Source organism: Grus americana, chromosome 2 (assembly GCF_028858705.1).
Source record: "Grus americana isolate bGruAme1 chromosome 2, bGruAme1.mat, whole genome shotgun sequence".
Taxonomy (NCBI): domain Eukaryota; kingdom Metazoa; phylum Chordata; class Aves; order Gruiformes; family Gruidae; genus Grus; species Grus americana.
The window spans coordinates 85,318,148-85,343,082 of NC_072853.1; the positions used below are offsets into that span (position 1 = coordinate 85,318,148).

Sequence of the window (24,935 nt, forward strand, 5' to 3'; positions counted from 1 at the left end):
CCGAAGGACCCATTTAGTCTACTCTCCTGCTCCAAAGCAGGATCAATGCTCTTTATGTCTTTCCCAGCAAATGTCTATCGTGCTGTGAAAATTCTTCAAAAAAAACCCCCAAAAACCCAACCTGTTCCAATGCTTCGGTATCCTTACTACAGTCCACCTTTCTTTGGAAAGGAAATTATTCGCTCCCCTGTACACTAGCTTTTTGAAAACTTACCATGCTTCCAGTCAGTCCTTTTTTTTTTTTTTTTTTTTTTTTGACTTAAGAATACAATGCATTCAATATTTTCTTGGACACTAGGTTTATGAGACCTTGAGACAGTCTTGCTGAGACTCTCTGACTCCCGCTCTTGCTTTGTGGAGAGCCAGGTGAGGGCAATCGTTACTCTCAGCACCCACAGTGAGCAGGACTTGGATAAAGAATTGTTCCCTAATTCATAATCAGGGGATCATGCAAGTGCTGTGGGAGTTTAACAGCCACAAAGACAAGAACAGTAAATGGCAAGATGCTGTTGTACCATTTAATTCTGAACAGCAAACCGTCAACATAAACTAGGAAGAGAGGGGAACACACTTCATCATGTGAAATAACAGCTTGGGGGTACACAGAACCCCTGGACCTTAGCATACCTGCCTTGAATACTTTTTTTTTTTTTCTCCTGCATTCCTTAGAGACTTAAAGTCACAGGCACCGATTTTGCAGGAAAATGAGTTTTTAAATAGGCAAATAAAGCTAAAACAAAACTGTAATCTGTATATTTCTAAGCACAGAGTGAGACATTTCTAATAATAAGTTTTAGAAGTTATATTTTCATTTCAGCCATCTCTTTCTTTCCTCAGCAGGAAATGCACGTTGAGACAATTAAGTAATATGCAATTAGTTATCAAGTGTTTAAAGCTTCTTACTCACCCACTGGAGACATTTCTGGGACACTGGCAACATAAGGTCCATCCAGGAACTTTGGCTCATTATCATTAATGTCCTGCACTTTGATGATGAACTCTGATTCAGGCTCTAGTGGTTTCTTGGTATCAACATCCACAGCCTGAGCCCGGAGAGTGTAGAAAGGTTTTTCTTCTCGATCTAGGCTCCTTATGGCATGAATGTCTCCTGTGGTCTCATCAATGGTAAAAACCGTGCCGGCACCATCTCCTGAAAGGGTATATTTAACAGTGCCCACTCCTTTGTCCAAGTCAGAATGAAGCTTCAGAACAAAAATAAAAAAAAAAAAAAGGAGGAAAAGAACATTAATGGCTTTTTTCTAGGTTGGAAGGCAATTGTTATTTTGGGGGTTTTTTTCCTCTCATGTAATAAAAGGCATTAGAGGAACCAATTTCCTAAGTCCTTAATTGCCTCTAAGTGCATGGAAAAAATGTGGGTAGCACGTAATCTAATATTTTTACCCCATCTAGTACCCAGCACAGAAAGCATTTCAAAATTCTATCTGCTTTCTCCCATGAATACTGTTCACTATTAAAAGCGCAATGAAGCAGGGCTTCAGATTTGTTATAAACTGAAATTTAAGACCAAGGATGGAAAACCACCAACAGTCACATCAAACAAACATGAGATGACATGAAAGAGTGTCAAAAGCTTTCACAGGCATTTGGCTTTCAGAGGAGTAGAAGGGAAGTATCAAATTCTCAATTCACACACAAGAGCTTGATAGAGTCCTACACTCAAACTCAAATCTGGTTTAAAAAAGACAATATACACCTCTTAATTACAGTAAATGTTAAACAGAACTAAAACCCCCTACCTTCTGCACAAATATTTGATCATTTTTTTCTGTCCTTTCTGAGGTAGTCACATTGCGGGCAGCGTGACGGTAGGAGTTCTCTTACTCATTGGAAGAATACAAAACTCAATAATTTCTACTTTAACTCAATTATTTCTACTTTAACTCAATTATTTCTTCCTTAAATACCAAGATGCAGATTTTCCAGGCTATTAGCATGTTAAATCTCCATTTCTAATTTGAAAAAAAAACCAAACTTGAATACAAATTCTTGGATGTTTTTGTCCATTTGATCAGTTTTTATAGTACAATAATGTGGCCTTAACCACTATTTCAAATGCAGGAAATTTTTAATTCGAAATACAGTATGATGAATTTCTTTCTCAGATGCCTTTATCTGTTTCATGCTTATCCTTAAAATACCTCTAAAAGTTTTGAATAGATACTCAAGGTTACATCACCGATGCTGAAATAGCTTTTAAAATATTCACCCGCTTGTCCCATCTAATGAGGACTAAAGAGATCTACTATAATGGTCACAGGTTGGAATGGAGTTTTCAAGAGTGAATTCCCTCAAGCAGTATAGTAAAGTGATTATGGATATAGGCTTTATTTACATGATGTACTGCCCAAGGTGAAACACAATAGAGGAAACATGGGACATGAAAGGAGATTATGTAGAAAATGAATTACTGAGGAACTAAATGGTTTTGGTAATGGGGCAAGAAGCTAAGCTACAGAGAAAGAGGTAAAGGCAATTATTAACATTTATAGCTATTGCCTTGAAATTGAAAATAGGTCCTTGTGACTGTGGAAGAGGTCATGGTTTGTGGGACAGAGCGAACACGAGCATAGTGTCTTCTTTGTCTACTTTTTCATCTCATCATTCCTGCTCAGTGAATATACTAGACTCTGATCTTTCATCTAGCTGCTCCCTGCATGCGATTTTAAATTATCTCTCTAGTGCGAAGTAAAGCATTTTGCTTCTTGAGCACTGGTTCACTGTGGAAAGATTCAAAGGAAGTTAATTCTTTTCCTCCTGGGGTGTTAAATATTTCCTTGCTTGCAAAATGAAAAGATAATTCAGCCCGAGATAATTAATGTCTATTTCTTCCTCATCATTTTAATTTAAGTGGCTCACAAGCTTCCTGCTGTTCCATTATACCTTGCTCAGTTAAAACTCAGTATTTTCCTGCCATTATCATATGGAGGCTTACAAACACACATGGAGTGTGTGGGGGGGGAAGATGATGAGAAAGCTCAAAGAAAAAATCTTAGAACTTTATAGAGGGAACCACACCATTTTCTTACTTGTATCCCTGTATTAAATAAAATATGTCTGGGCTTTACTGTGAAGTCTACCTTGTTCCATACAGTAAGAATATCACAGAGCAAAAGAACATGGTTTCAAAGCAAGAATTTGTAAACAGGGCAGCATGCCAAGAATATTGTCTCTACTCCCATCTCCTGTCATCAGATTTGGCACTAAAGCTGAGATGGTTGAGTGTCTTTCTGATTGCCAGCTGATGGGTTTATGTTCAACCAGTAACAAATCAGGCTGCATTGCATGCATTATCTGAGTGCTTGGATTGTACTAGAGAGAAATAATTATAGTTGCTTCCCCTAGTTGGGGGAAAAGGTAATAAGTGTAACAAGAAAAAAAGCAAAACAAGGGCTCCTACGAGAAAGGAAAGTGAAATACAATGGCAAGCACAAGCATAGCTTTTTTCAAATGTATTGAAGCAAAAAAGCTTTATAACTGGCAGCATTAGCAATTCTACAGTTATAGATGTGTTTACTGTGCTTCACAAATATCACTCAGCCAGTATAACCTAGGAACCATTCCATTGATTTAAGCAGACTTGTATTGCTTTGCATTCGCTGGGATCTGTCACATTGTACTTATTCATCAAATCATGCAAATCTGCTGATTTCGATATAGGCTTCTTAGATGCCATTGCTGCACAATGGGCTAATGCATGCTTATTTGTAACCCACATTGAGCTATGCAATTTGTGGGGCAATTAAACGTTACACGGTGTCTAATTACTGTAGGGGAATAGCTGATTGATTTAATTTAAAATGAACTAAATTCTCTGACAACAAAAGGCACGCAATACTGAGATTCAGATGCAAGGACGGAGAGAGAGGAACTAGCATTGGTTGAACTTGCACAACACTAGAAAATAATCCTGACTTTCAATGCCTGAAATTTTCCAGAAAGCAGTTTAGACTGTACAATAAGCATCTGTTAGTGGGTCTTTGATTTATGTGTTCCAAGCTGTATTGCACTGGAAAAAAAGACATTTCTTTTTTTGTACTGAAAAAAATACAGAAGATTTGTGAGAGACTAGTTTTTCTGACACTGTGTCAGGCAGTAGTTTTGGGTTTGTATCTCATTTCTCCTTCTTGCTTGTCCTTATTTTCTAATTCTTGCTCTTCTGCTATTTGAACAGAATAGGGCAAGAGAACAAGTCCTCAAATCTTACCTAACTCCCCCCACAAGGTGTTTACATTTCAGAATTACTTGAATTTACCGCAACACGGTGGTCTAAATGATTGTATTCACATGGATATTTCTTACTGTTATGTTTTCTCTGTAAATTCTGAATATTAAAAATATCACAAAGGTTTGGAAATGCGAGGGATTCATTTCTACTTTTGCTCAAATCTGTGCTGTTATTCTCACTACCTAAGTAACGCAGAGTTTAGTGTCAGATCTTTGGGCAAATCTGCCCCAAGTATAAAATTAATGATTTCTTGCAGCAAACTCTGTTAGTGCAGAAAATCGTGAATATTTTTCTGTGACGGCAGATAAAGACATATCTTCCCATAATTCTTGCTAATGTGTGCAAACAATAACACATATGGCAAAGCAAATGACTGATAAAAAAATCAAGCATGAATAATAAGATGGAGACTATTGTGAAATACATTGCATAAATCTATGCAAAAACTATGACAGTGTTCTTCAATCATATCCAATACCACATGCCAGACTGAGTCAGTCTACAAGTCCATTGATCCAGCAATCTGCTTCAGCCTACAACTAGCTGAAAGCTAGTTTGCTTCAGAGAGGATGAAAAAGTTGGTAACAACTTGCTACAAGCACATCTGGGAGACATTATTTATTCAGTTCTTCAGGCACGTATGTCCGATTCCTAACAAACAGTATGATTATTCATATTTTAGCGATAAATTAAGATCTTACTGCTTCAATAACTCAGTGTTATAAACTCTGTGTCACTTCAAAAATTCATACACCTGCACAAATTATTTGATATTACATATGAAACCACATGAAAGATCAAGAAATGCCTTAGGTAGTGTAATTCAAGAACTGCTGTATACTCCTAGCTAAATTCAACATGGCAGTAGTATGGATCAGAAGTATTTGTTCCTTGGTGCTGATTTGCTCTTCAGTATACTATACATCTGATCCTCAGCTGTTCATATTCTCTTTTCTCAAACACTTCAATGACTTGTATTAATAAACTTACAATGATTGGAAAGTCAAATTTGTGAATTCACAGACATGGGTAAAGAAATCAGAAGCAAAAGAATTGCAAGATAGTCTAGCCTTAAAATGAAGCAATCACTATACCCTCATGAAGGATGCAAGAACGAGGGCTATGACATTCACTAGGATTGCTGTGATCTTAATTTCATAGCAATACATTGAAAAATTGTTTTATGAATTGACTGGTTCCCTTTCTGAATTTCCCATCCATATCCAATAATAATAAAAAAGGTAGAGAAAGAAAAGAGCAGGAAGTAAAAAAGTTTTAAATGTCAAGAAATGTTTATCATCCCTAAAATGATATATTCACCCTGTGATATAGTCTAAGATTCTAAGTCTTATTCCATTGCCAATTTCATAGGCTGAAAAAAAAATTCACTGTTCCATTTATTTATTGCTAGCAGATCAATTTAAATGCTATATTGCAGTGCATATCTGGAATGAAAACATTGCTAAATGTTCCAACATATGAACCCTTCCTTGCAAGCACAACAGTACTAGCTATCCATCCCATATCTGTATCTTCACATTCATTTTTCATTATTCAATATATTTTAGTACCTTATTCCATTATTTCCTCTGCCTGTATCTACTTCCAAGTATCTCTATTTGCTTTGTAGCCACCAGGTCCTCCCCCTGCCCTTTCTTGGGTCAGATGTGCAATGAGAACTATTCAGGAAGTCAAAATAGTCAGTCACCTCCAGTATTACCTAAGACTGCAAGCACCAAATGACGTCGTGAACTGAGGAAAGGAAAAAAAGGTCATTGTTGTATGGAAAACATAGGTGCAAGCAGAGCTATTTTGGCAATCCCCCACTGCAAAAGTCTGTGGGTTGGAACAGGGGTGCCCGCTACAGGAAAGGAGGGTGTAAATGAGCCTAGAGAAACTTTTGATAGTAACCACCTAAGAAGGCTTTCTATTTGGAATATTGCACTTTTAAAAGATAATGATTCTACATGTATTTTCTATTGACAAGAACTCTATGGTCTACACAGATTTCATAGTTACTTCTAAAAACTGATAATTAGATTCTAGTGTACTGCTTTTATACAAACACATTTCTTTCTTCCCTCTAAAAATACATAAAAATTGAAAATTTTCCAGAGGTAAAAGGGAGGGTAGGGTGTTAGATTCAAGAAATGGAGCAATAAAAACAACAACACATTTGCTGCTAATCAAATCCAATCAAATATTTTTTTTTCCTCCCCTCTCTACCACACATACCCCTACGCCCACACCTCCCTCCAGAGGACATTTAGGGACAAGACAAAACCTGCTCACAACACAGTACAAATGTTTCTCGATCCTAAAAATTTAGATTATCTAGGGCATCTTCTGAATATTCAGTTAACACACATTGATGAGGCAAAACTGCAGACTAAAGCTTGTGTTGGGAGGAGTTAGGACACTACTACAAAATGGGTCAGATGGACAACAATCTGCGAAACAGGCATATTGAAAGAAAGAGCAACTGAAATCATAGAATCGTAGAAGATCACCAAGTCTAACTGCAAAATTATGAGGTTAAAGAAAGATGAACAAAAGAAGAAAAGAATGATGTTTTTTAAAGGTCATTTGGAAAACGTGGTTTTGTTTCCTTTTAAGACTGAATATTATTTGCAATAGGATGGGGTGTCTTTGTACTAGCTTTGTACAGGGCTTTTACAAGAGATCCCCGTCCCTGACTAGGCTTTCTTAGTGCTATGAGAATTTTAAACAATAATTAAAAATGTCAATTAAAGGATGTGCATATATAGATTAAAATATTAAAATATATAAATATATACATATATATTTATAAATATACCAAGGATAAGAAAATAATTATTTGAACTAGCAAGCGGTGCATATTCTATCACCATGACTAATTTTCTTAGGGATGTATTGCTATGGCTTCTTTTCCTATGTTTAGTAAAATATCTACTTCCAAGAATTGGCATTCTTCTAATTTTTATGAAAATGGTAATAGACAATATGGTTCCACATTTTGAAATATCTTTTGTACACTGTCCAAATTAGATTAGAATACTTTCTTATTCAAGAGGAATTAAATAAAAAGGTTTTCTACTCTTTTTCTAATGATTCCTGTTTGGCAAATAAAGCTGAGCTTTATTCAAATTAAAACACCGATTATCCAATTAAATAAAACATTATCTCCTTCTGTCATGGGGATTTAGTTTAAGCATACTAAGTCAGATCAGACTTTTCCAATAATGAGTGGGGTTGCCAGTTAGTAATATGATGGCAGATAAGTCATTAGCAAGGAATAAAAACAGTACCTGACCTGCTCAGTTCAAATGAATTCTCGTCCCTATCAACATCACTGACTTGAGGCGTCAAGGATTGTTATTTTTTTAATTCTACTCTACAAGAATATTTTTGTTGCATTATGCGGAATTCAGTAATAACACTTGCAAAAGCACATTCCAAAATAAATATTTTTTTTCATGAAATGCGATTGCCCATAGACAGAAAAAGATATTACTCAATTAAAAAAATTATGCACTAGTAAAATATTGAAAGAATAAAAATCTATCAATAATATCTCATTATAACCTGATTATACAAGCAATTATATATGTATATATATGTATATATATACTTATATATGTAAGTTACAAGTCGCATATACTTCTGGTGATGACGTTTACATCACCTTTTCAGCTGGAGTTGATGCAGATAGAAACACTGTGTCCTGGTCCTCTCTCGTAAACTTTAACGTTAAGAATCAGCATCGGAGGTAATTTTTTTATTTAATTATTCTTACTGAACTCATGTAACTCCATGTTACAATTTGCTCTGTGTATGTATGTTGATAGGTTTAAGGCTGCAGTTATGTTGAATTCCACCTGAGAGAAATGTTCTGCAGAATGGTAACAGCTGATGGGACCATGAACCTGCTGAGGCCTCTAGGTATTACCATGGTAAAGTCACAACGTAATCACAGGTTCCAACAATTGGTTCCAATACAGGTTCCAGTATTGGCCATTAGACAACAACAGAAGACAAAATATGAGGAAATTTATTAACTTCCAATTTCTTCTTTCTCCAATGCAATTTTATACATCCTGCTGAAGTAATATCAGCTACAATGAAGTGTGCAGCTGTTGATGACAGCTCAGTGGAAAACGATTTCACCATCTCATTAAATATTTATAATTTCAGAATTTTTCAAAGTATTTAACAGGAACGGAGCAGTGGATTGAATCTGAAACCCTCACAGTCCAAAGACCTTATTGCACCAGATGGGAAAGGTGAGGTTGTGCCCTGTATCCTCACACACGGATGCGGCCTTTTCCTTTCTCTCCACCACTGTGCGCTTGAAATGTATGGTACGCTATCTTCTGGTTCAAAGGAGTCTGTGCAAGACATCACCTGTTACAAATGAATACATTTCAGCTGGCAGCAGTGGAGCTGGTTTGATTTACACCTACGAAAGCAGTGGCGCTCCCTCCGTACCAGTGCCTGGCTGGAGTCCCAGTGCCTAAGTGGGAGCATCATGCTGATGCCTGGAAATGAGACATGAGGGAAGGGCATCGGCCACAAACAGGGGTCTGGGGAAAAATCATCACAGCTTTCGGCAGCAGATTCTTGCGTTCCTTTTCAAGGTAATAGTTATTTGTTAATTCTGAAAATGAAATGAACAAAAGACAGCATTACAATGAAATTCTACATTCCTGCTATTTAATCGTGCAAGATCTGCAAAACACCCAATGGCATTGCTGTAATTAATGAAAATGGTAAGTGTAGAGGGGTGGTGCTCTTTTTAGGTAGTATTTCCTTATTGAAAGATGAACCACTGTAAGAATGTCAACAAGACCTGCATCTCTCTGGATGCCACATACTGACAGTAATATATTATTTTGCATTATGTTCCCTGTCGTACCCCTTCTGCAACATATATAAAAGATCAATGCATGAAAATATGAATTATGATGTATGAATAAATATAATAAAAATAGATACTAGAGACTTAGGAAGCCTTTACATGAAACACGCTATAACAAAATTTGTAAGACACCTATTAGAGGAGAGTTCATAATTTCTAATGACTCCCTAATTATATTTACGAAAATAGTCTCTCTGAAGATCACTGGATAACCACTGTTCAAAAAGTTGAGAACAAGCAGGAATTTTATATTGCAAAGTGTCACTGAAATTAAGCTGTTGGCAAGGTTAGATATTTTCAGTCTAAAATTAGGTGTTTATGCTTGTGAAGCAACAAAATCTATTTTCTTTCAAGGGTGTGTGAATGTGATCCATTTTCTGTAGAATTATACTCTATACATGTCTTAAGCTACAAGCCATAAAATCATGATTAATTTTCCATATTCCTTATATGTTAACTACTTGGGCTTTACGTGGAAAATACCATTAGCATGAGAGGACACGTGCTTGAATACCAAATCCAACATGATAAATATATGAGATTCCTCATATACCTATATTCCTAATATATATATTCCTAATATTTATTCCTCATCTCATCTAATAATGGGTCATGACATTATGGACATTTTTTTTTTTCTTGAGACTTAATTTCCCACAGAAGCTATTGGTACAGCTGCTCAGTTGCATGACCTTTTTTTTCTCTCATAGGAATTGCCCTACTGATGCCAGCAGGAATACCTTTGTGTAGGTTGTATTATTAGCGATGAATATGTCATAGGGAAGACAGCGTACCGTATGCCATTCTGCTTCTGAAGTGACAGACAAAAAGACAGCTACCTGCTGACAGGCACCACGGCAAATAGGCGCTATGGAATGACATCCAGTGCTGGAGGAGATCATGGTTCTGAGCAGCTTCCCACTCCTTCCCTTGGTGGCATTCACTTCTCCACCCCAAATGTCTAGAGCTATTTGAATTCCTTTAAAGTCTTTATATCATACTGTCCCATCTGGTTAGAGCAGTTGAATAGCTGGCCTTTGTAAGCCTGGCTCTTCTGAAATTAATTATGGAAAACTCAAACTTCCTGCTGGAGTTGCTCTTCTGAGAAGGCAGCAACCGGTAGGAGGGACAGTGGCTGTGGAGCAGCGTACATTTCCACACCACAGCTGCAGGCAGGAGAAGAAATATATCTCCTACTATGTAGCCATAAACATATAAAGGCATAGTAGTCATGAAGTCAGTTATCTGCTACTGTTAATCAGTCCCTAACACAGAAAACTGTGGTAAGGGGTTAGCTGACCTCCATAGTCTTAGAAATGGTGCACCTGACCACACAGAAAGTGAATCCCATGCCTCATTCTGGCTCCCTGACTCAGCTCTGCAAAATATCCAGAGATAGCTTCTCTGGAAAGTCAAAGGCTCAGTATGGCTCCTAGCAGCATGCCCTCCGTAAGGCTCCCTAAACTAGGTTTACCCTATTTTAGGATGCCACAGTTCTCCGACATGCAGAGACATGAAAGGACACAGATCACCATACAGACTCTTGTTGAGTCAACCAGTGGTCTATCTATGCTGAAATCTTTTCTGTGTGTATATCCCAGAGATGATGATGATGATGATGATGATGATAATAATAATAAAAAATAATCACTGATAAATATACAACTTTTAACTACTTTTAACAAGACCTCTGTCACAAATAAAAAAAAAACCAAAACAAACAACCCACCCAGGTTCCTGTAGTTAGAGCACGAAAGGAAAGACTGGAGCTGTAGGGTATCTTTCTTTTTGAGTAAACACACTGTTAGAAACATGTGCTGAAAGAGTATCAGTTTAAGACCATTGTATTTGGAGAAGTCAAGGATTCTAAACCGATTACAAAAGCTTATGCTTAATTTGAAATTGATTGGAACTTTAAGTAGCAAATAAATCTTCTGCTGTTTCATTTTTTATTTATATCAGTATGCTCTTCAATTCCAGTTTGATCTCGGGGCATTTTAGAGCACAGGCCTATTAAATTCTGTTGGTGCTGATTAAACTTTCTTCTTTTTGATCTTTCCCTATACATATATTTTTTTTTTTAATTTCAAATATTTTTCTTCAGTGACTGTATTGCAAATGAATATAAAAACTCTCTTCCTATATATTTAAATTTAATGTTATGTTAAATACAAACAACTTGTTCTGTAAATCACACTTGCTGTAAAGCACTGTCAGTTAAGGTGTCTCTTTTTGTTTGATAATGGCACGCTAGAACAGGAAGGGAATGACAGAGTAGAAAGATTCTGCCTCAACCTGTCTATCACTGTGACAAGGCATACTCTTATAAACTATTTGACCACTTCTCTTTTCTAAATAGGAAAAAAAAAAAATCTTAGTTTTTATCAGAGAGGTGAAAAATATTAATTTTAACACAGATATTAGAGGGATAATTTTAAGGCATTTACAGGCACAGAATTTTATGCGCAAAACAGAATATCTTTTGAATTTTTAATCTTAAGTTGGCCAAAAAAACCCAGGCAAACAAGTACGCCACAACACCAAAAAAAAAAAAAAAAGGCGCAAAATAATCCAGCAGTCATAAATGAAAAATACTTAATGTGTATGAGATACAGGAATGGAAGGTACTGAAAGACTTCTGTACCCGTATGTCTTGATTCCAAGAAAGTGCAATCACGGGAATCATATTCCAGTTGCAAGATTTCCTCAGAACAATATTTTTAAAGGCTGTATTAATGAAATCGCCTTTTCACACAGCAACTGTTGATTTTCCTCAGACTCCAGAAGAAGTATAGGAAAGAGTTGTGTTGTATGTGTTTCTTTCATTTTGCTGAAACATTTAAAATGGTTTCAGGTTTAATATTCTTTGGGCATGAAACTGTAACATGCTGTGCATTTGCTACAGTGTTGAGACAAAATTCTTGCAACACTGACTGAGGTCTAGGTATAATTCAAACAATAATGCAATAAACAGCAGTCCCTCCACTTTTTAAAATTACTTGTTGAAGCTGGTTTCTGGTCTGATCATCTTATATTCTTTGTCTCAAGGACCAACAAGAAATTGGTAAAATACAAGCAGTGATTACCTAACGGCAGAGTAGCAACCTATGAAATTTTGTGACCTCAATGTAAGTAGGTTCAAGAAATTAATAAAAGAATGAGAATAATGAGGAGCTACTACAGAAAGAGGAGCAGAAACATGTTTTTGAGGTGACTGAGTTAATGTGGTCACTCTGGAGGAAGAAGAATGAAAGTGCTTAAGGAGCATACGCCTTGCCGGCCTGCTGCGCGTCGCCTCCTGCATCATCACGTGTGTAATGCAACATGACACCATTTCATACTGAGAATGACAACTGAAATCAGTGGGAGAAGCCAGGGCATACTGGCAGAGGAGAAGGCCTACTTGAGAAAAAGGTTGTATTCCTTTCATACTCCCTTAGAAACAGGAAAAAAATTGTGGATATAGCTGGCAGGGATATGAACTTTATGTCCAATTTCAGAATCTTAGAAATAATAACAAAGGGGTCATAACTACAATTTTTTACTCAACTGGATGTAATTACAGCCTTCAGGAATAGTACAAGTCATTTCAATAGAATGTATATGAGGTGGTATACATGGTATGAAAACTTAGTAAGTTAGAGAATATAATAAACAAAACAACTAAATTGGTACAATAAATATAAGTGACACACTGCATAGTTTGCGTTTTCTTCTAGCTTGACTTACAGAACATTTTTTTGGCAGTTTTGCAAAAATAAGAAAATTTCTCTTTCAGTGGGGTCTTTTAATTAATAGACCTTTGGGTGGGATAAAAGTAGGTTAAGACACAGGTAAAGTGTCAGAATTTGTTCTTCGGGTTTGTATTATTTAAAACAAGCAGCATTTTTATGGCACCATGCAGAACTGAATCACATCACAGAAATCCTGTATATATTGTAAGTTATGGACATATTCATATTTCACATATCATTAAGCTGCACTGTGTAAGAATATCGGCATGCCTTCTTTTTAATAAAAACATCACACCTATGTACTAACAAGCAAAAGAAGAATATCTTCCACAGCTCTAGGCTAAATCATTCCTGCTCAAATGGAACTGTTTAATTATAAATCTGAATGGTGATTGTCGCTGCTGGATTGTCCCAATGCAATTTTTTAAAAAATGTGTTGTGTTTACATGAAGTTATATTCTAGCTATGGCATTTACTTACAAGATTTACTCATGTTTTTAAAAATGTTCTTAAGAATCATCAGAGAATACAGTATAATAGATAAAGAAATTAAAGAGCTTTATAATTTGGAACAGAAACTGACTGTGGTAAGATCTCTGTTTTCTATAGCTGTGGCTGTACTTATGTTTTATACTGACGAGATGAGAGAACAGTCAACTCTGCTGCTGCTGCTGTTGGGGATGGAGAAGGAAGTGAAGAGCGTAGAGTCATTTTACCCCAGAGACAGAGGGTGGCAAGGTTATTGCCACAGGGATCTTGGAAGAGGGAATAAGCAGGAAGCGACACAGAAGAGCTGTGTCTGGGAGAGTTTATATTCCATCCCTTTTCTAACAGAGCTGCTCAGTGAAACAACAGAGGTGTTAATTTGTTCCTAATCCTTCTGCATATGGTTCTTCCAGAAGTCCTGGGGAAAAAAATTTACAAGGGCAAAATCTCTCCAGGCTCCAGAGAAGCCCAGTTGTGTTCATAAAGCTTAAATCTTGGCCTCGAGAAAGTCAATGGCAAAACTCCCATTGTCTCCAATTTTATTCAATAATAATTAGGGGCTCGCAAGTACTAGCAGAGTACTCTCCTGCAGACTACTAGCAAGGTACTCTCCTGAAGAGTGAGAGGAAACATTTTCTTTTGTTTCAATTCACACATTTAGGTAATTTTTTTTTCCACTTTTAACAAACTGAAGATCTCAAAATGGAAACAACAAAAGTCTTTTCTTGTGTGGAAATAATCCACTCTCTCTCTCTCTCTCTCTTTTTCCAGAACCTCAAATAATACTATTTGATTGCTTCAAGATTCAAGAGATGGGATCAACTTGATCAAATAATGTTTTTTGCAATTTTAAGAATAAACCTTTAGTTAGACAGAAATTACTCTGAAATCCTTCCACTGGTGCAGGAGTTACTTGTTATGTGACAGGGTGTTTATCTGTTTATTAATGTTCACAGAAGTAAGGCTTCTTTCACTGACAAATGTTGCAGCTATTGATAGCTGAATTCACCTGGATTTGCAGTAGCTGCTAATTATGATCAAGGGAGTCATATTCACCAAGGGAAGCAGTTTTTAGCAATTTTCCTAAAAAAATATTCCTTTGGTGTGATAGATGATTTGCATATGCCCTTTTCGAATGTGAGAACAGACTTAGCTATTAAATAGTAATAAATTCATTGGTTGGAGACCTCCTACGCATCAAACATCATCTATTTCCTGTGCTGTCTGCCTTTAAGTTTTCATGAATTTGCAACACATTTCTCAAGTTCATCATCTTACGACACTTGGCTCCAAATATAGAAACCAGGATTAAGAAACATGTTTGTGCCTCTCTAAAAAGACAATGTAAACACGACATGATAAAGAACAAATTTCTACTTTGTTCTGACAAATATTTTTACTCACTGAATAATAGAGAATGTTTTTTGTGAATAAGGCACTTTAAGAAAACATACAATCATCTAGAGACAGATGAATTTTAACTATACCTGAAAGACATATGTATAGAAAGTACATATTTGTTAATGAGATCACAGAACACTGGTACCTATTTAGAATTAGGTCAGTTAATCCTAAACTAATTAGCAAGTGTTTGTTAATGAAAGTCTTACTCTAGCAATATTTGCACCATAAATTGAACTGAATTTAACAATAAAAGATAATGCAGACTAATTAGCTTAGGACAATAAGTCAATTACTGCAAGAATCCAATTCATTCAGGAAGGTAATGCATACACAGAATGCTTTTGCTTAAACGAAATCAAAGAATGAACAGGTAATTACACTTATTGACTAATGAATTTGCCAAAAATGAGTAAGCCAGAAAACAGTAGTGATTTCTGTTGCTCACCTTTTTTAGGGGAAAATACTCTAGATATGCAAATTACTGAGTCTGTGGAAAGCTAGTGCTTCTAATTCTATTAACAAATTGATTACTAAAATATTTCTTTACAGTGCAAAGTTATTTGTTAGAAAATCTCATTTCTTTCAAAGATATCTGATGGTGATTTATCTTCTGCAGAACTGTGTTGTATAGATTCAATGCAGTGAAAACTGCCTTACCAGAGAATTCTCTTGTAAGTATTGCTTACAGTAACCAAAGAGTATTGCTCTCGAGCACTGAGGCAAGCTATATTTTCCAGTCTCACTCAGGAGGCAAGATCTGCCTCCTGGACACCGATCGTGGTATGTGCCTATGCGAACATTGCAGGTGCAGCCTCTGAAAACACAGTGTGCAAGCCACCCGTGGAAAGACGTTGCAAGGCTGTACTCTGTAGTACTGCACTTTATTTACGTATAGGGGATAACACGTAACTACCCAAACCCATATCCACAGCAGGGCACAGGTCTATTCGTACCAGCCACGTGCCCCATAGAGCTTGTTCTATTAAAGGAACAATGGGGAGTTTGACTCAATGAGAACAGAAGAAGAAAAAGGCTTTATGCACAGAGCTTCCCACTCCTACCCTCACCTTCCACACCTGCACGGGGAAATAGCCATTCTTGTGGAGCTGCTATGAGATCCAATTTAGAGCTACATCCTTTACTCTAAAACTAAGTCTTTTGAGAGGCTGGCTTAGGGGTATGAAAAGAATACAGCATTCGCTCGTAGTGTGCCTTTTTAAGCTTTCAGAATAGATTCATCGCTCACTGGCATCCAGCTGGCCTTGTTTTGAGTGCTGCAAAATATGCTTTGAAAAATCATCTAGCACAGGCAAAAGAAAATATTTAAGCAAAAACGAGCTTTTGATTTACTATATGTGTGCCTTAAAAGTGCATATTTTTCATTTTAACGATACATTTACAGGAAGCATGAATTGGTGTTGTGGGATGCCAAACACCTGTCACAATGAAATTTCATGCTAGGAAATCATGAATAAACTATGTCCCAGCACACTTACAGACTTATCAGGATGATGTTCTTCTGTAAGAATTCAACTGAATAGTAAATGTTCTATAAATATTCTTTTAAAATGGATAAAATTAGTGAGACACCCCTGCTAAAGATTTTGAAATTCATAAATACATTTCTTTGCTAATTTCTTCATTAACTTAATGACCTAGTTAGACTGGGTTTAGCCAGCATGATTAACAAGGCATTACAACACCAATCTTCCATAAGATAAAAATAATCTTAAAATTAGTTTGGTTTAAACTGTACTTCTAAGTAGTGGAATTTTCATTACTGGAACAGCTGTTACCTGGAGTAACAGTAATTTACTTTCTTCCTAATTTGATATACCAGCTGCAGCTAGCAGCAGTGTAGCATTTCTGACTTCCTGAAGCACCTATTTTGTAGTCAATTGTGTCGGTACTGTGGACCCCTGGTGACACTTTCGAGGCTTGTGCGACTCCTTTGTTAGCAGCATCATGGAACTGACCATGGAATATGGGATTCCTTGGGATTTTTCTTTTTTTAAGTAAAAACTCTAATATTTAGCCTTGTAAAGATAAACCTATATAAATTAATTCTTAAGTGTGAGATGAGTGTGAAATAAAATCTGTATTTTAGAAGAGAAAACAATGGGAGAATCTGAAGACCTCTCTTCATTCCACAAATAAAAAAATGTTTTGTTCATACACGTGAAAGGACCTCAGAAATGCTGATTAACCCCCCCCCCCAAAAAAAAAATTCTAATTCATGCCCTCTCTACCAAAGCAAGTTTGCCCTCGAAAGGCACTGTTTTCATTTTTAAGAGCAACAAGAAACATTTTTGGAATACAGAAAAAAATTGTACAGAGTGGCTCTCCAACTTGCCCGTGATCTGTGCACATCATGACTTTGATCGGCAGATGAAGAGGAGTTTCAGCCAGGCTGGGCTGACAGAGCACGGCTAAGAAGAGATACATGCCTACCTATAAAGAGGTTATAAAGGAGCGGTTTCGTATCTCAGCTGGAGGATATTTCTGCCCGTGGCTGCAGCGCAGCGTTCTGACATACATCCCTCCTCAGCACAGCAACGCAGACACACCAGAACCACCGAGGGAAGGTTGTAAGGCACTTCCAGATGACTTCCCCAACACACGAATACACCTTTGTTCTCCCAGTATTACTGACTACGTTTTGTGGGCTGATCCTGCTGCTACACCTACCCCTCTCGCGCAGGAGAAGTACCTGTGTTGTGCTGCACCAGGGCAGCGGACACCAGCTCTTTCTCTACTTTGCCCACAAGAACTCCTACATTTCCTTCCTGATCAGTAGTACTGCCTGCTGTGAGAAGGATGGAAAAGCACTTTTCCCTGTGGACAGGCAACGTAATAAACTAGTTATGGCAACAGCAAATTAGCAGCACATATCAACGCCGCAGGGTGTATGTAGAATTTGAGTAGCAACACACTGTCAAAGTCCTGGAGGTATTATGGACTTTGACACAGGAAAGTTAATGACGTTCAGGTTCTACAAACCCACGTTCATATAAGAGCTACAGATGATAACTGTAAATCAATTTACAGAGGGCATTATCAACCCTACTTAGAGGAAGGGAAACAGACAAAGAAATAAAAGGGTACAAAGTAGCTCAGTGGTACAATTTGTAAACAGAATCCAGTGAAAATGCAGGACTTTAATGGCAGTACTCCATCTTTTAGCTGCCTTCCAGCACAATAGAAGCTGTACATGAGCATTAAGTTCAGTTTTCATTCAAGCCACAGAACCTTAAACAGAGAAGTAAAGCAGAATAATCTAACTTTACACAACTTCAGCTGGGAACATCTGAAAAATGATCAATCCCAGTAACTCCAGCTGATTCTGAAGAAGAGCAGAGATGATGATCTCAACAGAGAACAAGAACACCAACTAAAGCAAACTTGTCCTCCTTCCATATGAAACTGGGACAGTTTGATGAAGATTTAAGGATGAAAACACTAAAGGTCAAGACAGTGGAACCAGAAGACCTATAAGAAGAAAATTTGTATTATTTATCAGCACAAAAATAAATAATCAAATGAAGTTTCCCCGGCTACTGGTTTTACACACACACACACACACACACACGTTTTCCATATACTTGTTTTAGAGTAGTTCTTTTCCTGGTGACATATGGAAGAGGAAGAAGAAAAAAAGAGAAAAGAAGAAGAAAAAGAAGAAAGAATATGATCAAACATGTGTAAATCATGTGCATTACTAATGGATGTTGCAAAACAGCTAACAAATGTTTCCAAGAGAAAGGGCAAATGAATTTTACATAGCCAAGTATTTTAAAAATACGCACTTTATGAGAATCTTAAAGGAAAAAACAGATGGCATTTTAGACTAGATTCTACATGCAAGATTTCTCTATCACAGATTGTGAATAATGTATGCATCCTTTCTCATCTCTTTCATATATAAAAAGTTTTGAAATATTAATTTTGTAGTTTAGAAAAAATTGCAGCGAATATTTTCATGAGCACGTATTCAGGAGAAAGTACTGGTACAGGATTAAGTATACTGTTAAGAGCATAAAACAATATTTAGAAAATTACTTCTGTTCTTCATAACTCCTTTTATCCTTTTTTCCACACCAAAAATTTTCTCTTGAAAAATTCATTTTTGAGTTGGACTATTCTAATTTTCTTTCCATTAAAAAAAATAAAATAACTAGACTTCATGATATCTTTTGTTACTGCAGTAAAAAAAAAAATCTATTTAAATAGAGCATATTTCCTAAACCAAATACATCAACAAATACTTTTTCATTTCTCTGTCATGATTCTTATAACTTTGCATTGCCTGTTTCATGCTTTGTCTTATCAATCAATTAGGATCAAATCAAGATTTATTAAAATGAAAATCTCTTAGTGACTTCAACATAAATTTGATCTGTCTCATAATTTTTATTGTGCTTTGTATGTTTTTTCACATTGCAAAAAGTAATAGCTGTGTTCTAATACAAATAAGACAGAAAGTTAACCAAAAAAGAAGGCTTATGGGCAAATACAACTTTTATTGAGGTTTTATTTTCTACTTGTAGTCCACCTGTAGACCTCACATGCAGGTCATAGACATTTTTGTGAATATATACATGTTTATGTATAAACACACGCACACATGTATGTATATATGTGTATATATATACGCACACACACACACACACACGATGCCATGATTATAATTTGGGGGTTATTTGTTTAAAAAGTGATTCAACAGCACAGCAGGATATACACATGAGCAAGCAATGGAAAATTTTGCTCAGACACCTGTCTTGCCTCTGTACCTTGGAAGCTCATGTCTTCTAACTCAGTACTCTGTCTCTGCCGTGATTTTGTGCAAACTATATAAAGACTTATTTTCTAGTACCTAGACTTTTCAAGGATTGTGGACTATGAGAGGTATACATTACAAGCATTAAAATATGACATATTTATGTATATAAATTGTATAAGTATAAAAATGTATATAAATATTACAAAGAACTACTTCAAAACTGCGATCATACTCTCCTACTTTATACCAGTATTCTGCATAATTTCTTCCTCACTTTTGGACACTTGACTGTATAAATCACTTCTGCTCGGTAGCACTTAAAAGGACTGGAAAATTTAGCTAAATTTTAGGGAAAGGGGTCTGACTAAACATGCCAGCACTCGCCTAGCCTTGGGTAGTTTCTCCATATCTATTGATTATTAGACATGAGCTGTGTAAGCAAGTAACATGAACCAGTAAGAGCGGATCTGTAGAATGAAGCAGCTGATGCTGAGGAATGATGCCCACAATAAATACATCTCAGGGTCTTTTTTGCTGTGGACAAGCTCTCATCTGGTTCGATGAACTAAGTGCCAATTCATGAAGTGCATCCTCTCGGCTTATTTTTTATCTAGAAGTGATCTAGTGACCTCTCCTGATGCGAGGAAAAGTACAGTAAATCTGAATGATCAAGAGATTTGCCTTAAAAGTGCACTTTAGATCGGAAAGAAAACACTCTTGGAGATTTACCAGCTATCAGGTAACGCACAAATGCCATGGTTCTGAAACGTGGTCAGGACTTCAGTATTTAAGTAGGATAATATCCACTTCTTTATTTTGAGAGAATCAAAAAGAATTGTTTAGGAAAGGTCCAATTTATTTTTTGGACATGGCTCAAAATGGAAGTGGGCTTTAATTTATGTTTGTACTGTAAGCAAAGGCGATTTCTCTTGAAGTAAAAATATACAGCTCTCATCAGCTGGTTATAAAATTAGTGGTGGTATAATGTGAACTGGAATGTAACAGGAAAAAGTGAGAATTTACTTTAAAATCCCTGAATCTGAAGATCAATTTTCTGAAAAGGATTTGTTTTAATGAAGTCTGTCAAAATGTGTGGGGTATTGGCAGCATTTGGACAAATGTCACCATTATCTTTCTTTGCAGGCATTGTTTTAGGCCCCTGTTTATCTTGTCCTTTAGTGTATAACACCCATGACTATAAATGACTTTCAGCTATTTAAATACATGATCATGATACAATGTCAATGGCTTTGCAAAGTTCTTGCAAAATTATCTGTATAATGCATAAAATGTGATCAAATTAGGTACACATTTCTTCTTATCCTGTATAGCCTATAGGAAAAGTAATGTCAATAGGCTAATTATTTATACTATAATTTTTTACAAGTTTTTAACTACTGATAATTAGAGATAATTAAAGAAATTGAGCAGCCTGTCAGAATTATTTAATACATTGAGGAAGCCATTACTTCAGAATCAGTCTCTGGGGCTGTACTCCCCAAAGAAACAAGTTAACAATATATTCCAAGGAACACAAGTGAATAAGCATAAAGCAAAATGCAGATAGACAGATTATTATGAGTTTAACAGCCCAATACTTTTGATTGCCCGTTTTGTCTGTTATTTTAAGAATTTTGTCATCTAGTCTGATGATCCATGAATACAGTAGGCTAGCAAGGAATTGACAGCATTGCCCTTTTCTCCCCTTCCCTCTTTCCCTTGAGTTTACTTCACCTTGCAGTTACAAATTTGACATTATTAATGTCAAGACTAGGAATGGACTTGGAAGCTAACTATTTAATCTAAAGAGCATAGCAGTGGCTGGATGTAGAGAAATTTAATCAGTATTCCTTTATTTCATTTCCAGGTAGGCCGATCTGCCCAGCTCCCTCGGTTACTGTGCTGTTCAGAGTAGACAGAACTTCCTACTTATCAATTCAGACAATATCAAACTGTAGACCACTATTTATATAAAAACCCCCACATGTAAAGATAATAAAAAAATCAGAAGGATGGACTTTCTAGTCTCTAGAGTTTCAATATAATTTTGATAATTACTCTGAAAAGTAATTCAATATTTCCTGTGCTTCAACGCCCTACTTACGGAAGAGAGCTAGTGCTTTCTTGCCTCACAGAGCCACTGCAAGGATAGTCATTGCAATGTTCAGATGCCTTAGTGATGAGGCCCATAAAAGCACATCTCTGAATCACAGTACTTTATAGAGATGTAATAAGTGTAGAGGACAGAACAATTCATTTTGTGTAGGATCAATTACAATTTCTTAAAAAAAAAGTTCCTCCAAAACAAGAGAATAGGTTACACATTATTTTTTAATTGACAATATATCTAATTTTACTACCCTAGGTAATAAAATTATGCTATAGTTGCTACCAGACTCATCTGGCAGAATTTTACACTCAGCTTGCTGAAGAAGGAATGATGTAGTAGGTGCAATTCAGAACCAGGCCTTACAATAGCTTTCAGACATGGCAAATGAAGCATTGCAATGAACATGTCAAAATGGTAAATAAAGCAAACCAATCTTGTTTGTATCTTACATGAAAAAAGAAATTATTTTTGGTTCTGTGTTTTGCTATACAAAAAAGCCAGAATTATTGTTTCCAACATAGATAACAAGTATGTTATTGCCCTTTAACTTTTTGATAATACCAAATTAGTCTATTAGCACAGAAATTACTCAAAAGAAGTACTGTACATTTTTTAAAATGCCACAGTAACACATACCCTTACTGAAAAGAAATTCTCAGCAAAACTGGTTAGTGTTTCAAGTTTTCAACATCTTTATTACAGTTCTTAAACTGCACAAATGTTGTCTGCCAGAATTCATTAGGCTTACGGTGGGAACCTCCTGATCCTGCACTCATCGATTTCTTTCTCGGACTCCACTACTGGCATCAATTAGGGTTACACTAGAAGCAGTTACCTGCTGTTGGGCTGATACATCTGGATTTGACAAGCAGGACCTATTAACTGGCTTATATGATAGTGCTGAAAAAGTGGTCTCAGATTCTAGAAGATATACATTGCAGTAATAACTTCAATGATAATTTTTCTTTTCTTGGCTAGCTCCTTGACAGTTTATGCTTCACTTCTCACAATAAGAAAAGGATTCTTAATCAGCTGTGATCAACAGCTTACTCAAGACATCACTGCTGAAAATAATGACACCACAAAAAATCGAATAGAACAACCTCTGCTGAATGGCACAGTGTCATTGCCAGGGACTATGGTTTACTCACTGCCATAGTCACAGGGAGAAAAGGTTTTACTAATTAAAATACATTTATTGACATTACTCTCTAAGACACTGGAACAGAAAATTCTCCCATCTTGCTTCACCTTAAGCTTCTTTAAAGGACAAGTAGAACTGAGCACCAGAAAACCACTTTCGAAGACCCACAGAAGTAAAGAAAAATCAGAATGCTGGTGTACACACTCCTGACAGGCCTATTTTCAACCTGCACACAAAACAGCTACTCTCCTTCAATTTATGTCGTATTCATTTTGTACATATAGACTGTATGCAAACATATCAAGAACTTTGAAGGTTTTTGAATTTGCAAGATAAACAAGAACTTCTTCCACAGAAGTAAAGCAGAAGGTATAAGCCAAGCTTCCTTTCAGAAGGGGGAGAGAGAGAGAAAATCCCAGAGCCAGCAGTGAGAACTGGGTGTGCAGGCTGCAGCACCAGCTCAGCCCCTCGGTTAACAGGGCAGAAAACACGGCTGCAGCCATGCCTCGCATCGGTGCTCAGTGCCGAGGCCAGATTTAGAGCGAAGAGATCCTCGGAGGGGCCTGAGCAGGATCAGCTCCTTTTAAGGACCTCTTAAAGGAAGATACTCTGCCAGCTACATGGACTAGAAAGCTAATGAAACAGTTAGTGTGACATGGTAGGTAGTAAGAGAGCTTGGAAGGTGTGAATATTTGCAACGATTTCACAAAACTCTTGCTAGCTGGACGTTTTTCTCGTCGTCACATTAGTATGATGATCTGCACTACTGTCTTAGAGCTTTCTAAACTAATGTGATTACTAATATAGCCACATTCACTAAAGAATTAGTACTTGCTATGTGAAGTACTGCACATATTTGTATTTTATATAAGGATATAAGGAGTAATGTTTATACTTTCACTAGGAAAAATAATATTTAAGTAAGTATATTTTTTCTATTTAGAAATGAATTGTTCTTTGATCGTATTCCTGCCCATCAAACTGTCCAAGTGATTTTCAACAAAGTTAAATGAGTCACTTTTGGGAACAAGACCAAAATAAACACTTCTCATTTAAGGTCTCTCATTCACATTTTCTCCTGGGTGGAGGAGAATGTCTGTTATTACCAATGATCCCCGCAGAGGAATGGTGTGCTGTGCTGTGTGCAAGTGGCCTTCAACCCTGAACTCTGTCTCTGGCAAAGGTCAAAAATGGATACCTGGAGAGAAGCATAAGGTTAGAGAAAACACATTTCAGCATGTAATTTCCAAGCCCCCAGTAATCTGTGAAGACGTTAGTGGTGACTCTGTAGTTATTGGCCTTCAGCAGACTGATTTTTCATGAACTTCCTCATGGTCTTCTCACACACAGGCTGAAAGAGTTGGGATTGTTCAGCCTGGAGAAGAGAAGGCTCCGGGGAGATCTAATTGCGGCCTTCCAGTACCTGAAGGGGCCTACAGGAAAGCTGGAGAGGGACTGTTTATCAGGGAGTGTAGTGACAGGACAAGGGGTAATGGGTTTAAGCTGAAGGAGGGTGGATTTAGATTAGATGTTAGAAAGAAATTCTTTACTGTGAGAGTGGTGAGGCACTGGAACAGGTTGCCCAGAGAGGTTGTGGATGCCCCATCCCTGGAAGTGTTTAAGACCAGGTTGGATGAGGCTTTGGGCAACCTGGTCTAGTGGAGGGTGTCCCAGCCCGCAGCATGGGTGTTGGAACTAGATGATCTTTAAGGTCCCGTCCAACCCAAACCATTCTATGATTCTATGAAAAATTCTAATATCCACATCACCCTGTGGCAGGGAGCTACCTATTTTGGATTTATACATTTTGTGAAGAATCACTTCCTTTTCTTTGCTCTGAATGTGCCACCTGTTGGCTTCATTTGATGCCCCCATCTTGCATTGGTGAAGGAGGGATTCCTCGCCCTTTAGCCTCACCACTCCATTCTAGATGTTGTGGAGACCGATCATATCTTCTCCTCTTTGTCTCTTTTCCAGGCTAAGGAATCCCATCTTGCTCACTCATTCCTTACTGAAGAGTCAGTCCAAAGGCACTGATTCCCTTTTTATCCTTCTCTGTACTTTTCCCAGTTCTTTGGGACACATGTCCTCTTTGAGGCCAGAGATAAATAATTCTTACAGTGTTGAAGAT

At 36.8% G+C, this 24,935-nt stretch overlaps 1 protein-coding gene across 1 annotated transcript in view; it reads right to left on the minus strand.

Annotated features, from left to right (window-relative positions):
* CDH12 (cadherin 12) overlaps nt 1–24,935 on the minus strand; it is a 162,259-nt gene that overhangs the window by 122,737 nt on the left and 14,587 nt on the right. The window contains exon 2 of the mRNA XM_054817707.1: nt 908–1,202. Within this exon, the coding sequence (XP_054673682.1) occupies nt 908–1,202 (295 nt within the window). The remainder of the gene's footprint in view (nt 1–907; nt 1,203–24,935) is intronic.